Source organism: Mercenaria mercenaria, chromosome 9 (genome assembly GCF_021730395.1).
Source record: "Mercenaria mercenaria strain notata chromosome 9, MADL_Memer_1, whole genome shotgun sequence".
In the NCBI taxonomy this organism is placed as follows: Eukaryota; Metazoa; Mollusca; class Bivalvia; order Venerida; family Veneridae; genus Mercenaria; species Mercenaria mercenaria.
This window is the reverse complement of record NC_069369.1, coordinates 57,277,508-57,296,320: the sequence shown is the minus strand read 5'-3', so window position 1 is coordinate 57,296,320 and position 18,813 is coordinate 57,277,508. Positions and strand designations below refer to the sequence as shown.

At 34.5% G+C, this 18,813-nt stretch overlaps 1 protein-coding gene across 1 annotated transcript; it reads left to right on the top strand.

Annotated features, from left to right (window-relative positions):
* Window positions 1–9,980: 9,980 nt before the first annotated feature.
* LOC123547201 (uncharacterized) lies at window positions 9,981–18,292 on the top strand. The gene is made up of 3 exons (XM_045334123.2): window positions 9,981–10,082; window positions 13,306–15,642; window positions 16,280–18,292. Exon 2 carries the CDS (start codon window positions 13,321–13,323, stop codon window positions 15,397–15,399), a length of 2,079 nt encoding a protein of 692 aa, XP_045190058.2. The 5' UTR covers window positions 9,981–10,082; window positions 13,306–13,320; the 3' UTR covers window positions 15,400–15,642; window positions 16,280–18,292.
* Window positions 18,293–18,813: the final 521 nt, after the last annotated feature.

Genomic DNA, 18,813 nt, shown 5'->3' with positions numbered 1-18,813 from the left:
ACAAACTGCAAAATCAGCTAAAAATGAGACCCCAAATTATACTGGTGGTGTATGATCTACGTTTCCATGAAAAATTTTGTCATGTTGTTATTTCATTATGAAAATGCTACCTACATGTCAAGCATAGATCTATCATGTGATTTTAGTAAAAAAAAATGCAAAGAAAATAAGGAAAATAGCTCTGCAGAGCAAAAAACTGAGGACTATATGTATCCGCCATTATGCGACTACCATTTTTTTTCGCGCCATATTTCTTTTTAGTGTCTGTATGCCTATAGGCCTAATGAGATTCTATTAGGTCAAAATATTCACAGGCCAAACTTTTAAATTTGAAGCATTTTTTATTAGTGATTGGTTTAGAACTATGATAATAATTTATGTAAAATTGTTGATACAGTATGTTTCAATATGAATAACGGAAATTATTCAAATACGTTTTTCTCTCCATCCATTGTTGCAGCTGTAGGCCTTTATGTGTACCGTACTTTCTTTTGTTTAGAATATTTGTCAAGTGTTCACATGTCGAGATTTAATTTTAATGCTGTCTAAGACATAACAAGCTTATACACCATTTATTGAATTCAGAAATTATGGATTATCATTAATACAGTTAATTGTAGACAATAATAGAACATAAACTTCATAAAACGGATCCATAATTCGAGATATTTGCAGCCATTGCAGTAACACCACTTCTTTAATTTTTACGGGGCACTGGTGATTTTTCAAGGGAGCTTTGCCTTTTAGGTAGCACCTAATTTCATATTAACATTTAATTACAGAACTCATCTTCTAGAATACATATAAATACTATTAAATTGTACTTGTACATTACACTTATCTGTTGTAAATATTGCCATATCATCTACAAAAAGTAGTACATATAACGACAACTGGTTTATATCCGTTTCCGTAAGATTCCTAAAATCAGTGCTATCGCTAATATCATTAAAAAATAGGATAAAAAGGCATGTTTCGATCCAATGATTGCATAAAAAAGACTTAAAAAATCTGAAATACCACTACTAACACTACATGGCAATTTTATAAAGAGTAAACAAAAGCATACAAGGATTTATGATATTTAGAAATTTAAAGATAATTCCCAACTTAACAAGTTTAACTTTTGTGCATAAATGATTATGTCAAAACATTTCTCACAGTCACTAAAACAACAATACAATTTCAATCTACTATTCCAAATTTTTGTATTATACAATGAAAAATAAAAATGCAATCAACTGTACCCCTATTATCCATAAAACCAAATTGTGTGTCGTTAGATATACTTTCTAAACAATTCATATTGCTTAAATAATATAGTGTTCAAAAATTAATAAAATATAAAATCTGATGTTTCTTTCTGTTTCATAGAATTTATCAGATACGATATTGTTTCCATTTAAAGAAATTCATACAAACATTTTTATTGTTTCTAATCTTATGCAGCAAAATGTTCCAGTCTAAAATTGCATTATAAAAAAAGGTTAATGAAGAACAACCATCAACCAGAATTACAGAAAAATTACTAGCATAATGGTGGATTCAGACAGTTCTCATTTTTTATGCTCTACAGAGCTATTGTCCCTATTTTCATTGAATTTTGGGTTGAAATCACATGATAGATATATGCTAAAACAGTTAGGTATCATTTCTACAATGAAATAATTGCATTTGAGAATTTGTCCTGGAAACTTAGATCAGACACCATCACTTCAAATTTGGCCCTCATCTTTTAGCTGATTTTACAGTGTATATGTTTGGCTGAAATTATTTTTCTTGTATCAAACATGAAACCCACTTTCCTATTGATCTTTATTTGATCAGCTGTAACAATGTTCTTCAAGAAAATGTAAGTTACAGTCCTGGCGTGTGCTCAAGCCATTGGAAGTTTCTCAACTTGATAAAGAATGAAGAAAACCAGCTATTTAGTGGTGTATGCCTGTTATTATTATTATTATTATTATTATTATTATACCAGATTTATATAGCGCCCTTTTCATGATCAATTTCACGTTCAAAGGCGCTTTACATAGTTCAAATGCAGCCACATATGCAGGGTGCATAATTCATCCTCTACTAGTACAGACACAGAGCGATCTGACCAGAGGGACAGAGTGAGACAAAGCCCCCACGACAGAGAGATCAGAAATCAGATACAGGCTTGTCCAGCTAACTTAGCCTACTCGTTGCGAATAGACAGCCTGGTTCTTTAACGTGCCCAGTGTATAGCACTGATACACGCAAGGATTGCCTGGGTTCCTGACCAGTACACCTCTAGTTGAGTGGGAAACACTGAAAAGCGTTTCTGAAAATTCCCGAGTAGCTGCCGGGGATCGAACCCCCGACCTCAGGATTGGAAGGCCAGTGTGCAAACCACTGAGCTATCCGTCCACGGTTGAGCGAATAGTTTTTCTTACGGCTGAACACCACTAAATCTGGCTGTTCTTTATAAAAGTAGTTCATGTAAAAACCACTTACCACATTTTTTTTACATTTTCTAGTATGTTAGATTTTCAGAGACTCATATTTTCCTAAAGACCTATATGTATATAGCTAAAATAGGTAAAGAAAAAAGAAAAAAGGGGGTTAACTTTAATATAAGAAAGCTACAATTCACAATAAAACCCTAAAAAATTCTCCTGTGTCTCTTTCCGATACTTAATGTTCATACGCCACCATTTTATCTAGCATTCGACAAGGACGCGTGCTGATGCTACACATACATACTAAAATTCAGAAGTGCAAGAGGAAGCATGATGCTATTCAGAACGAGCACGAGGAAAGGAAGACAGATTAGGACAATTTATGTTTGGACTACTTGTGACCAATGTAGGCCTACATTTGATTTGGTAGTGATCAGCCTAAATCTAAAACGATCGAACAACATAATAGTAGTATTTTGTGTATAATGTATAATTAGAACTATCGTCATTTTAAAAAAAAAAAAAAAAACCTAAGGAAAACCGAATGTAATTCGCTAATACAATTTCATTTCATTACGCGAGATCTACTTATCGGTCTCCCTTTACTGTACAATCATTCATACGGACCCAAACACTTTTGTGTGCACCAAGCCACAAATATTGCTACAAGTAATAAAAAAGGAAAGGAATGAAAAACCAGGTTATGATAAGGCATCTTCAATGTTGGTAACAGCAACATGATGGGATGGTGGGAAAAGCAGGTAAGAGACTATTCCTTAGGACTATAATCCTAGTGAGGAAGGATTTATATTTATAATAGTGAGTGATTGCAGTGATAAACCTGTAGGACAGTTGATGATAGTTCCTGAACCCATTGTTAAGGAGGTGAGATAACCTTCAATGATACATAAGAGCTCTACACACAGTAAAGCTAACATTCGCCATTTAAGAGTAAATGACACTGGATATGCAGCCAAAGTATGACGTATAGCCTATCATGCTGTCCGTCTTTGTGGTCTGACTAGGGGTTGGCAAACAATAGACTTAAGAGGTTTTGAGATGACCTTTATATTATTCCTGCGAAAGAAACCTTGGGTTTGATATATTTTAGTTGACATATTTCTCCCACGAGATATCGTTTGAAATATCAACGCAAAGGTATTTTGCCGAAGTAACATGTTCTAGTCGTGTATTATTCAGTTAGAATTGTGAGGGAATAGAATGCTTTTTTGTGCCGTAGAAAACTTAACACTTTGGGGAGGCGGTGAGGCGGGGGGGGGGGGGGGGCTGAATTCCATATCCCAGTTCAACATGCCATGAATATACTACCACTTTAGATTCCCTACAGTTTGTTAACTCAGCGCTGGGTTATAGTATTGACCCATTGGAGCTAATGCGGCTTAATATATTATGTTATTATTAAGTTATTAAGCATATATCTATTTCGTGAATTTTAACAAAAACATTTTATAATTTTAGGTTTTTATTTATTTATTAATAACTCCCTGATATGGCATGTCAAACGTTGCTAAATTATACATGAAAAAATATAGGCTAAATATACATTTTTAAAGCTTACAAAATGTTGTAAGTAAGCGTATACTGATTGGCTAGTGGAAATGTTGACAGAATGAGACTATCAACAGCACGTCTTCAGATCCTAAGCGTAGCGTAATAGGAGGTGTACTTAAGCCAGATTGGTAAACAGAAATGATTACAGTTATTTTGTGACGTGTCTTTAAGTTAACTTGACAATAGCCACTACTGACCTTGACATTCTGTAGGGGAAATACATATATATATAACTCTCAAAATATGCTAAGCATTTAGAATTGAAGCTTAAAAGGGAGCTGGCACTATTAGTGACAAAATTGCCCGAAGTGGCCCATGAATGCGACAGTTGTCTGCCCAAAATATGCCAGAATAGTGTATGTATGACTCATTTTGGGACCAGATAAAAAGGCTCTCTGAAGGTAACCTTGACCTTGGGGCTAGGGTCTGGGTCTTGAGCATGACACACCAACTCATCGTAAGGAAGAATTGTGACAAGTAATTTTTGATGAATTGCAGAGTAATTGACTGGACAAGAAACATACAATGTTAACATTTGTCTTCTAATTGTGACTTTGATTTTAAAGCTAGGGGTCTTGGGCTTGTGTCTGACACGTCATTTCAATATAGGTATTACACAAGGTAAACCGTTGACCTCTAAATATGACCTTGACCTCAGAAGTAGTGGTCTGGTTGTTATGCGTGACACGTTATGAGGATTATGCCAAGTAATTTCGAAATTCCTTGATGAATGATAGAGTTACGAACAGAACATGAAACAGACCCTATTAACCTTTGACTTGACTTCTAAGTGTAAACTTGATCTTTGAGCTAGAGGTCTAGGTCTTGCACGTAACACATTGCCTCGTTATGGTACACATTTATGCCAAGTTGTTTCACAATCCCTTCATGGATAACAGAGTTATACACCGGACACGAAAAAGATCCTGTTAACGTATTACTTCTAAGTATGACCTTTGAGAAAGGGATCTGGGTCTTGTACATGACACTGTCTGATTATGGTTGATATTTATGCCATGTTCACATTTGAACTCATAAGTCTGACATTGACCTTGGAGCTAGAGGTATATAAGTCTTGCCCATGACACATCGTCTCATTATGATAAACAGTAATGCTAAGTAATTTCAAAACCTCTTGATGAATGGCAAAGCTACGAACCGGACACGAAACAGACCGAATTAACGTTTGACTTCTAAGTGTGACCTTGACCTTGTAGCTAAGGGTTTGAGTATTACACGTGAAACGTCATCTCATTAAGGATAATATTCATGCCAAATTATTTCAAAATTCCTTCATGGATGGCAGAGTTACAGCCCGGACAAGATTTTAAAAAGTTACGGCCGGATGGCCGGACGGACGGACAAAGCGATCTTAATATGCCAACCTCTGGGGGCATAAAAGTCAAAGAAAAAAGTGTAGTGTAAATAAAAAAAAGTTATTTGCTGAAACATCGTTAAAAGATGCTATTGGTAAATAAAAACCTAAAATTATCAACTGCTTTTGTAAAATTCCTGAAGTGGATCCACTTAATAACTTAATAATAACATCATATATTAACAAAACATCGGAAGCACCGCGGACAAGGCAAATTGCAGACACGATTTGATTGAGACCGCGTTAGCTCTAGTTGGTTTAATTTGCACAATATTCAGCAGTATACATGTTTTAGATAATTTACAACCATGCTTTGCACGGAATGTCACGGATCAGAGTGATAGACTGGCTATATTCATCACTACAACCCGGTAAACTGTAGGGAATCTAAAGTGGTAGTATATTCATGGCATGTTCCAGGAAGTGCACTACAGAAAACATACATAATGTCACATGAAAAGAACATTATTTTCAAAAACTACTTAATTAATAATCAATGATAATCAATTCTTTCAGTATCATACATAATGTATCATCATACATAAAACATGCATGATATCATTTGCAAATCATACTTTTGTTAAGGAACAAATTATTAACAGATGGAATCAATAACCACAAGACCATGAATGTAAATGTATATAAAAGTCTAAAAAGTAATCGATTACCTCTAGTTTATTCATAGATGTTAATACATATAACATACCCACATATGTACTGAAAATAATACTACTTCAAATTTATATCATACGGTTCGTTATCATCTATCTATGTTTAAATATATAGTGGGGGAGACATATTGATTTGATGTTGTCCATCTGTCTGTTAGTCTGTAAGTCTGTCTGTATTTCACAAAGTTTGTACACGCAACTCCTCCGACACTACCAGGCTGATTTACACCAAACTTCGCAGAAGTGACCACTGCCAAGCCTAGTTGTGCATGTCATGTGCATAATCTGGTTCAGTGATTTTCGGCGGAGTTATGTCCCTTTATATGTCAAATTTTATGATAATTTGGCAATTCTCTAACACCATTGGGCAGATTTCCACCAAACCTTATCAGAGTTATCAGTGCCAAGCAAAGTAATGCATATGTATAGCAGTGATTTCCAGTGGACTTTTGGCCTTGATTTGTTATATTTCAAAGCGTTTACACTACTTGCTGTTAGGCTGAATTTCACTAAGCTTCACGGGTGGTTAGTTGTATTGTTGGAATATTATGGTTCAGTGATTTTCACTGGAGTTATGGTCCTTATTTTGCGGTATTTTACAATTTCTGCGCATTAAGTTGTGGGAGACATACGTTTTTCTTGAAAAAAAATCTCTAGTGTTATATGTACTACTTTTCTTCTGTGACTTTACAAAGAAAATTGTTTAATATCAGATCTACGTACCAGCTTGTAGTTTTCATTCAATAATTCAAATATTATAAAGTTATCATTGCTTAATTGATCATTGAATATATCAATCTTATATCCCTATAGAATGTACAGCTTATCAGAAAATTACATTCGTCTTCAACAGGACTTGATTGACAGGTGTTCTATAGGCGTTCTCAATGTACCGTCTAGTTTTCTTAAATTGATGAACATTATCTAGAGTCTCCGCATTTGTGAAGAAATCACCGTTATAACGAAATGTAACACCTTGTACTTTTAGGTTTCAGCACTCTCTATAATGTATAATGTATATATCTGACCAGTTTATGAAATGTTACCTTTTCTGAAGTGTGTGTACCTGTATTTGTCAGTTTTTATGATGCCACGCCAACGTTTACACCAGACGTGTAAGACGTTTAACATACATTGCAGATCGCCTTCCGTTTAAGCAATTATCACAATGTTATACGCATAAAGCAATATGAACACTTTTATTCCTTTTAGTTCAAAACCGCAAAGTCATTACTGATGGTAGAGAAAATTGTCTTCGAAATGTTGTCCGATCATACAATCAAACCAGATCGTAACTTTATTGCATTAAATTAAATGTTGACAGGTGCTCTAAACAGTGAAGTACGCTTTTCCGCCGGTACCGTTTTTTTAAAAAGAAGCTTTACTTGTCAGAAAAGTCAAAGTACTTGATAATTAACATACGCTGTGAACACGGAAGATCCATTTTAAAACAAAGATGTGATCTTTCTCCTAAAACCGGTCTGCTCGCCGGCCAATACGTCATTCCCGTCTAAGTACTATTTAGGCCGATTGTCCGTAAAACACTGCATGCATTACTTGCTAATAAATGGTAACAGACTTACGGCCCTGTAGTACATTCGTAGACGTTTATAAGATGTTTGGTCCTTCATAATGGTACAAATGACGATCTATAAAAGTGACTTTTATTATTGCGGATATTTAGACTGGAATCTTTTGCCATATATAAGCGTTTTCATCAATCAGGCAATGAAGGCTATGAAGTAGGAAGATACAATCTAATAAAGATGTTGGCCTGATAATAATTTTATCACATTTTCCTGTAATTTACATAATGTGGGACCCCTTTGTAATAAGTCGACATACTATTTCGGCACAATTTAACATGAAAATAAGTCAACATACTTTTAAAAACGGCACAGTCTATCATATCATGACTCTTTTTATTAATATCATCTTTCAAATAATTTGAATTTATTTTTGTAAATGTAAAATATTCTCAAGTTAGCCATTAAAGGTCCATTACTAAGAGAAAGTGAGTTGGCAATTTTTTTCATAGCCAGTGCATAGACTTCTGCAAGACACTAAATAATGAAGATTGGCAGGTCAAAATTTACAGAAGGTCTTTGGATCTCAAAGAAATGTATGTGTATTATGTTGAAATTTCAATGAATCGACAGAATGACCCCCCAGGTCTTTTTAACTTTCTTCATACTTCATAGAAAAATAATTGTACATATACTGCTATATATTTTAAATTTCTACATACCAACTTTCATTTTCCAATAAAATGAAATAGTTTCTGTGCTTTTTAAAAGAAATTAAAATGTTCACTTTCCTTAGTATTGGACCTTTAAACGAGTTTAATAAAATTTGCAAGAAAATCCATTCGAAGCACAGAACGCAAACAAGCAAAATAATAGCACACTATGTTTGAATGAGTGTGATCAAGAGAAATAATGAAATGTGCAATACTCCTAAAGCCTACCATCGCTTCATACCCCCTAGCACCGGTTTTATATTACAGAACAATTGAATGGACTCAAAAGGACCAGAAAACGTAAAACACCCGAGCCCATTGTTCGAGGTGACCTTTTATAGCCGCCGTACGGCATCTGCAATATTACGCTACCATTTCAAATTATGATAGACTGTATACGATACGTATGAGGCAGAATGAATCTATTTACCTACTTCCCTGACAAAAAGGCTTGGCCCAATGCAATAAAGCCCGTCAACATTTTTGATGACAGAATGAAATTGCAAAAAAAAAAAAAAAAAATAACCGTACAAAGAGGTCGATAGATTTCCTCAATGTCATAAAAATTCTGTGTTTTTGGACTTATCACGCCGGCTCACTAAACAGATGCGACATTTTTTGGTTCATGAACCACACGTTTTTGCAGAATCTTTGCTCTCACAAAGGACTAACTGTTATTCATTTGTTGGATCGTCAAAGATAAGAACATAGTACTTGAATGTCAACAAAAATAGGCGGAGGCATAGGCAACATTCACCCTTGCTCAACATACTAGTAAGCATTTGAATACATCGACGCTTTTTCTTTTCTAGTGATATGTAAACTTCATTGGTTACAAGATATCACTGAGAAATGATAAATGCTGGGTCCAGTCCTCTTATCATATATCAACATTCATTTAAAATTGCATCGTCATTCCTGCCCAACAAAATTAGTAAAATTGTAATAGTAACATCGTCGCTGACTACGTTACCAACAGCATTTTTGCAAAAATATAACCTGAATAATGTTAGCAATTATATCTTCAGCATTGATTTGATTCCTGTTCTTGAACTCAGTGGTGTTATTTTTTTTCTGGTCCTTTGAGATCATGGGATACATTCCTTTTTACTATAATAGCATTCCGCTTTAGCCGCTGCTATGGCGGCGTGAGGGTTGTTGGAAATTTCATTACCTCTCACGAACAGACTCAGTCAATAAAATCTGTAAGAAGATACAGTCAAACCGAGTCTTTTGTGCTATTATGTTGCTTGGTTGAATTCTATGCATCCAAAGGATATTTCCACTGATTTTATTGAAACATTTCAGAAGTAAAGGTTTAGTGTTTTAGGTCTAAAGAAAGTGTTAACAGTTTGCATTATGAATATTAAATATTAATAACTATTGAATGTTAAACCGAAAATAATTAAAATGCGAAAATTAGAACGCGAAATCAATAAAAAGTTACTTAATTGGCAGGTCAATGAGTAAAGTATAGTGCTGTTTCTGTTCTCCTGTACTGAAATACTGAATCATATTGTTGATAAACTGACACGGATGCTGTGATAATTAATTGCTGTCTTACGCACTATGAACATAATAAGCGTTCTTATTCATATATGATAAACCACAAACATAATTTATGGCTGTTTAGGTCACAATGCCATTGTTTTAAATAAACTTACTTGTCCAATTGTAATTTACGTTACGGTTGAAGGAATCTAACTTGAATTAACACCAGCACGCGCGTCTTACCATCAGCCATTTTTCAGGTATACAGGGTCGGCGGCGCTTCTGCTTTGGAATAACAAGCTGCAAAGGTATTTTCTGAAGTATAAATATTTTGAATTGTTGTAAATTGCAAGAAAAAAAAAGAAATCTTTGAAATGATGTAACTATTTTATATAGACATATTCTGCAATGATGTAATCTTAGTGATATTACAATCATTTCTACACTTATTTCACGTTAATTGTCTAAAAAGAAGCATTTCAACTGGAATAATTCCTTAAATGATTTCTAATTTGATTACTTGTCATCATATGGAATACTACAGCTCGTCATAGGTAAAGTACAATTATTATCATAATCCTTGTAAAGAGATTCAATGTTACGTGTTTGTTTGTGTTCGTATCGATATCTGGTTGATGTTTTCATGTATTTATCGTATGTTTGAACCGTTACGTCGTTGTTAATCTTAAAAAAAGACATAGCGCTAAAATGTTTATAAAATAAACTTTAAGATTATTGTAAACTGTATCGGTGATGATGATTTACATACCATAATCTCAAACTATTGTCATGTACGGAGACTTTATGATTAGGATTGTAATGTAATAAAAGTCTTTTAATCAATATATTAATACTTATTAAATACAGAAATTCATTAATTGTGATATCACACCCGAGAAAATATTTTTATCAAAATGTCCTATGAAATTAACTACCTCAAACGTTAGATGGTTCCGCAAGTAATGTACAATAATGACGAATCATACATAAAATACCGCTACCATGAACGATATAATGTATACATGTACAGTAATAGATATTCTATATTTGCGATGTACCAATTTACACAGGAAAAAATACAGAGCCAAAAAGTTAAATTGGATAAATTTTACAGAAACTTCGTAAATGTACATTGAAGGCCATTATCAATGACGTTAGTACAAAATGGTTTCCAATTCCTATATATAAATGTGTTTTCAAATCGCGGAAAACAATACATATGATTACATGTAATTTTACATTACTGAAATCTTAATTTGTGCTTACAAAATTCTATTGGTAATTTAAACTGTAAAACTCAAGAATTATCTCCAGTTTATTTGATGATGTCTATAACCTAACGTTATTTTCTCATTTGGCATTGCACAGTTCATACACTGGTGAACTTAACAATTATTCTTACTCCATATATACTTGTTATTTTTTGTCACAGTGTATTTAATTAGTAATTTACTAAAACAGAACAAAGATAAGCAATCGGAAAGAAGATGCACTGAGCCGTAAAAGTTACAGTAAAATAATGCCACGTAATCAGGAAATCCATAATGACTGCAGTACTCCTAAAATGTGTTGAATCGAAGGTAGTCAAACCAAGTATGTTCATTTCAACTCCATTTAGTTAAACTGAAATGGAACTTTCGTCAATATGTTCCATAAAATGTATAAATTCTTGTCAGATGTGTGTCGTCACTAATGACGATTTGGTTAAAAAGTTTTTGTATATAAGCTGGTATCTCAGCAACAATTGTGGGAATGGATTGAAACTTCACACACTTAATTATAAACTGTGATAAACTGACTTACACTGCACAGGTTTCATAACTCTATTTTGCTTTTTAACAAAATTATGCCCCTTTTTCGACTTGGAAATTTTCGACTTGGTATTTCCGTACCCACCAACGGGAATAGATTGAAACTTCACACATTTGTTAATTGTCATGATCTGACATGCAGTGCATAGGTTCCATAACTCTACTTTGCATTTTGATAAAATTATGCCCCCTTTTCGACTTAGCTGTTATTGATTAAGTTTTTTTTTTTGGTTAAGTGTTTGTATGTAAGCTGATATCTCAGTACCTACAAATGGGAAAGGATTGAAACTTCACACACTTGTCCATTGTCATAAGCTGATATGCATTGTACAGGTTCCATAACCCTGTTTTGCAATTTTACAAAATTATGTCCCTTTTACGACTTTTATATTCATTCAATTGACAAGGCTGTTGAATAGTCGAGCGTTGCTGTCCTCCGACAGCTCTTGTTTATCCTACAGATGACACTATTTGCCAGCACCAAATTGCACTCCTTTAAGTTATTTTTAATTTAAGGCTATCCTATTTTAAATATTACGGCTCAATTTATTTACGCCTGAGTACAATTTTTATTCTGTTGTTTTTTTTAATACAATGATCTTTTAAAAGCGTTTTATTGAAATATGCCAACTATGACGGAAATAACAATAAAAAAGAGAATTTTGTGCATAATGCATACAATCATGAATAACGTCTGTCATTTGTCATATCAGATATCTGTAAGCATTTTTGTTGGCAGTCATCTTATATGAGGTAATGAAATGTGCGACTTCTCCCACACTTCGTACCACTGTTTAACTTGAATTCTATTACAAAATGACCTGAATGTATGTCTGACAATGATCTTTTAAAAGCGTTTTATTGAAATATGCCAACTATGACAGAAATAACAATAAAAAAGAGAATTTTGGGCATAATGCATACAATCATGAATAACGTCTGTCATTTGTCATATCAGATATCTGTAAGCATTTTTGTTGGCAGTCATCTTATATGAGGTAATGAAATGTGCGACTTGTCCCACATTTCGTACCACTGTTTAACTTGAATTCTATTACAAAATGACCTGAATGTATGTCTGAGTTTGTCTGAGATGGTTGATAAGTGACTCCTCACTCTATTATACCGTGACATGAATGGCTCGGTGTGTTTAAGACTGTTGATAAGAGGTAATGAAATGTGCGACGCCACAAACACATTATAGCACCGCTTAAACTGAACGTGAACTCTAATATACAGTGAATTGAATTGACTGCTTGACCGGAAAGGACCAGCAATCACTGCATGTTATGTTTTAGTTTCTTTCGATACTTTGAATAAAAAATGCGTATAGACTTTTATTACCATGAAGATTCTCTTTTAAAATGTCATAAGAAAGAATTGTGATCTCGGAATACGACAAACGGTTATTGCTTTTGGTTAGTTTTATATGTTTTAAAATTATAAATTGTTAGGTTTAAAGCAAGATGAAAGTGTAATCCATATAAGAATACAACTCAGATTTTAACTGGTTTAACCTAAATATTTCCTAAAAATACCATAAAATACTTGATAATCATTGTATGGACTTTATTCAAGAAGTTATATTTTAGAACAGAGAAATACAAACGTAGGAAACACGATATAACATATGCATGTACCTGTAAACGAATGAAAGTTACAGTAATTGAAATAAAAAAGATTTCTGGCCTTAAAATTATCTTCCATTTTACCTTTACAGACGGAACAAGGCTGCATGATGATCATATCCTGCTTGGCAATATTTCTGGAAATACTAAGTATTCAGCGGTACGCCGATGCATCGTTCCTCCCGTCATTCAGTCATCATGGACATCCGATGAAGCCACATTTCCTTGGTCCTCCGATACATGGACCGCCCATGATCCTTGGGCCTCCACCAATGTATGGTCCTCCGATTCATGGACCGTTCCATATGCCTTCACCGCATCTGCTGGATCCACCAGGCCCAATGTTTCCACCGGAGTTAATGCATGAAAGATTTCATCCGCGAAAGTATCTACCTCCTCATAAATATGTTCAACCGATATCCCCAAAAGTCCTTCGTCCATTTCCACATCCCAAACGTTTGCTGCCAATAATGAAACCATTGTCACATAAAAAGCTTTACAAAAAACCCAGACGTGTTCTCCTTATCAAACGACAAAATAATATTAATTTCCCAAAGGTATACAATCCCTACGGATATGAACGAAAATTGAGGCGATTAAGCCCATTTAACCGCGAACGGTATCTCGCAGGTTATGAAAGCGTTCCAAGAAGTCGATATGATAATAATTACTACAGATCAAATTCTAACGTTCCGAACATTCCTGGTCAGAGACAACACAGCCCAGACCGTTCTGCCTTAAACGGAGGAAGTTTGGATTATATTGCCAGTGGAGGTGATGTTTACAATAACAATAATAATATTAAAAGTATTAATACAAGAAACAATGAAAATTTGCCTCGTCTTCGGGAGGTCATAGATTCTGGAAAACGTCGTCAGATTAAGAGAAATTCAGTTCGGACGAGGAACGTAGGTGGATCAGTTAAAAGACAATCAATTAAACGAAGAGGACAGAAAAACAATGCTAAAGGACTGTCTGGTAAAACTATTGACTTTTCTAAATCAACAGTCATTTCGTCAAACAAAAACATTGGAACGGAGTCGCTGTCATCAAATTTGCTGGACAAAAGCAATACTGGAACTCATTCAGAACAATTGAGCATAAGGAAAGAGAGTATGAGAAGCAGAAAAAATATCTCTCATATATCAAGTGTAACGACTCCGATCGGCAAAAAGCCAAAGAATAGCCGACCAAATTTAAAAGCTGATGTAAATTCAAGACCGGGAACAGGATCAAAGCATGACGCAGGGTTAGGAGGGTCCCTTATCGATTTAAGTCATATTGGGGAAAGCACTGGAGCCAATGATCCTAATCAAACTGTCAAACTAGGTGCCGGTGCATCTAGCTTAGTCTCTGCTGGTGCTGGGCGTCTAGGATCAGCTGTGCCAGCTGCTGCTGCCTCTGCTGCAGCTACTGATGTTAATGCTAATACTTTCGCTAATGCTGCAACAGCTGCGTCTAATTTGAATGGAAACGCTATAAACTCAGCTTCTAACTTAGGAGGAGTTAGTAGTTCTCATGATTTAGTTATTATTGACAGTTCAGCGAATAAAAGGAACACTCTTGCAGATGTAGCAGCAAAAGCAATACCTGAAGCTTTTAACGCGCAGGGAGGTGTCGTTGATCTGACAGCTACATCAGGTGCTGTATCGGGAGCAAACTTAAATAATCTCGGACCCAATGTTGACGTTCTTACTTTAGACAAAAATGCTTTCGCAAAATTAGAAAAAGCTTTGCAGTCAGGCCAAACTGTAGATGCACAATTACTTGATTCTATTCTTGGCAATGTTGGTTCTACTGGGGCATTGAACGGAGGGTCTACGTCATCTGCGTTATCGAGCGGCAATGCTGATGTTGGGATTGCAAATGCTGCTACTCCCGAGATATATTTTCTCGATACTGCTCAAGCTCAGCATTTGACAGAATTTGCTGGTTTCTCAGGCAACGGAGGCGCCTCACAATTAGCCGAGTCTCATACGGCATCATCAACTTCTACTTCACATCACACTCTTTACAAAAATCCTCCTCAACTTCATCATCTACTCATTCAGGAGTCGACATACCTCATGCAGGGAAGGTTTTGCCAGCAGGACATGGCCATACCATGCCCGGACGGCGGGGACACGGTCATACCGTACCCGGAGGTCATAGCCATGACATTGTTGGTGTTGTTGGTAAACCAGTAGGCCATATAACCGTTGGGGCAAACACTGATATCAGGGGTCTTTTCAGTTTGCCAACTGGCAACAATCTTTCAAATATTCCAGCAAGTGTTTCAAGCATACCAAAGTCAATAAATCAACGAATGTCAGGCGGACATCAACCGACAGGGCAAGGTCCCCATCATCAAAATAGTTCAACAAGCATGACCAGCGGGCCAGGTCATACAATGTCACATGGACATCACAATTCAGGCCATACTACACACTGTAAGTGTTCACTTTATTTACCCAAAAGTAGTAACAAATATTTCCTATCTTTTTAAAATAAAATCCTATACAAATGACCGAGATGCGAGTTTTCTAAAGAAGTAAACGAAATGTACAGAACGATTCTCAAGCTTTAAGATTAAACTTTACTTTTGTAGCAACAGTAGGGTTACTGCTCGGAATGAACGTATTTACTCCCTGATAAGATTTATATTAACATTGAAATAAAGTGCTAATGGTTATTTCTTGTGCACCTGATGAAACCTCATTGCTTGCTTTGGTGACATATATATTTGTTACCTGATTTCCGTGGATAAATTCATGTATTTACACATATTAGTTGCAAATTATATTTGTAATATGAAACGCAAACAAATGTTGAGCTACAGCTATAGAAATAGCTATTTAACCATTTGTTTATAAAGAAAAGAATCGACAGTGTTCAAATAAAGAGATATATTGAATTAGGCCATATGATATGGCGGCATCTATATGAAAAGATGCTATAAGTATTTTGAGAATTTTTTCTTTTTCACTCCTCTTAAATAGAAAATTATGACTCAGTTCGAAATTGTCCATATTTTCTAGATCAAGGATTGATATGTACATCTTAGATTCTTTTTGTTGTATCTTTCAGAGTAACAGAACTATATCCATCGAGCCTCTATTTGAACTTCGTGCCAGTATTAGATATAGGATGTAAATGAACATTTGGATGTACAGTATACTCAGAAGCGGAAAGACGATGTCACGTCCTGAACGTAGAGAAAAGCTATCCAGTAGGTTTATATGATCATGATGAAGAATGGCCAGTATGCTGCTCTCTTACTTTAACGCTTACCCTGCTAAATTTCTGTAATGGACTTGTCCATCTTTCAGTTTGAACAGTACCATTAACTGATAAAAGGGGTGCTTACCAAAAGGATACTGTCTTAATGGCGAGCGGTGCAGTTCTTGATTAGACTGTACAGATGTACAAGCTTATCATGATTTATACTGGTCGCAATGGCAGAATCAATTGTGTCCCGTATGATGAGGGTTAAGGCTACAAAATACACCGATTACATTTTTGTTTTCGTTACATCGGAGTAACTGAAGACGTGAAATTATTAGTTCATTTATAAATTGTGTGTATATGGAAGAAACAGAGAAACAATGCAAACTTCTTTCAGCATTTTAATAGAGGGGGCATATGTATTAATATTGTTTCGTGCTTAAATATGAATAGTTTGCCTTACAGGTACAATTATGGCTGTGTTAGGGATGTTGCTACTTTACAGGCATAAAGTAAAGGAGTGATATACATGTGTTTACATTGTTCTTTGTTTCATTTCTGTTTTGTTATGTTTCAAAATGTACATTATTTTTGAATTTATTTATATATTCTATTTTATATTGTTATGCCACAACACGGTTAATTTAAAGCAAATGAGAAAAGTTGTATAAAGGGTAACTCTTAGGTAAGAAAATGGCGCATCCGTTAGAAATGACACTGATAATTGTCTTGATTGATCGAAATTTATTCCTTAAACTTGTTATACATGCTCTCTGCATATTTTTCTTATTTCAAACCACTGTATTTATAAAAGCAAAGCCATAAAACCCATCACATATAGGAATGAGTTTTACTTTAAACTTGCATAAATTGTCTATTGTCATAGAAGTTAATTAGAATATGAGCTATTTGATTGTTGGTATATGAAAATGTCTTGATTAAATATAAAATCTTCGAATACCATTAGCATGATGTGAGGTGCGTTACGTTTTATATCAAATCGAAAATGTTTTTTGCACCTGCTCAGTTCTAATATTTTATAGTTTTCAAAATGGCAGGTTGTGTTGTCGGAAGAAAAGTGTGTATGCAAGCTTACTTATAGTCGCCACTGAAAACGAGATACTCTTAATAGTTTAAGTTAGAGGACAGGTCAAGATACAGTAAACGTTCATTATCCTCCCAGGTGTAAAACACACGTGCACGGGACCCTAACCCCAATATAAGTAACTCAAAGGTATTGGAAAGGGGGCTTGTAATCACGATACTTCGTTTCGTAGTCAGAGATTAACGAACAATGCTTTGTTCTTATAAGTTTCTTTTGAATTATATATATATATATCAGCGACAGTTTAATATACATGTAATTTCCAATTTTTGCCAGAAGTAAAGCCCACGTCATTCCTTCTCCGTAGTTGCAAATCTATCAACTTACAGTCTGAATTTTAATTGGAATGTTTATCAGTTTATCGTTACGGTCCAAGTTAGTTGGTCTAAACGAAACTTGAATGTTCCAAAAATATTCAAAATTTTATAAACTGATTTTACAGCAATAAATATTTCTGTCGACCGAAGGATGTGCAAAATATGTTTAAAGTCGACTCGTTGGTTAGCCACAAACTATGTTTGATACATTGTGTATAAATACTTTTCTAAATGGTTAGATTTTTAACTTATGTATGCGGAGACTGAGATGTTAGACATTTGATACGGTGTCATTTTGACATTTCCTTGTAAAATAATTGCATGCTCATTTTATCACGTTGTTAATATTCATGTTTAGTTTTTTAATTATAATTTTTTTGATCTGTGTAACTTATAAACCTAACACATGTTCTTTATTATTTCAATTTCATACATAAAAATGACAAAATTTGACATTGAGTTTAATTATTATATATTCCCCTATCCTTTGAAGGCGAGATATTTATACTAGTGTTAAACGTTGGGAAATCTCCTATACCAAGAGACGTTCATTTATAACTCCCCGTTTCCGTTGATAATGCTGAAAGAATTATTCAAACTGGACTAGTTTTTCAGAACAATTAAGACATAATGAAATTTAAAAATAATGGCGGACAAGCTAGTCGTTTTGTTGATGATGTCATTGTACACTTCAGATCAATTACCTTTTGAATTCATCTTTGAATGGAATTTTAGCCATATAGGTATATCGCTCGATTTTTTTTCTTACAAAAGTTTAGTTTATATGGTTTGTGTTTTAGTAAACGGATAATTTCAAAGATCCCTTTAGCCAATTTATGATTTTTTATCATGAAAAATGGTTTCTTCTCTTTTTTTCAAATAACTCCATTTTGCTTAAGTTTAAAAATTAGTGCGTTATGCTAAACACGTTAAAAGATTTTACAAATATCTCTAAAACAATGCTCGCAGTTCAA

Bases quoted from the DNA above. Each gene is read 5' to 3' on its own strand.
- LOC123547201 (XM_045334123.2), top strand. From the start codon at position 13,321: ATGATGATCATATCCTGCTTGGCAATATTTCTGGAAATACTAAGTATT.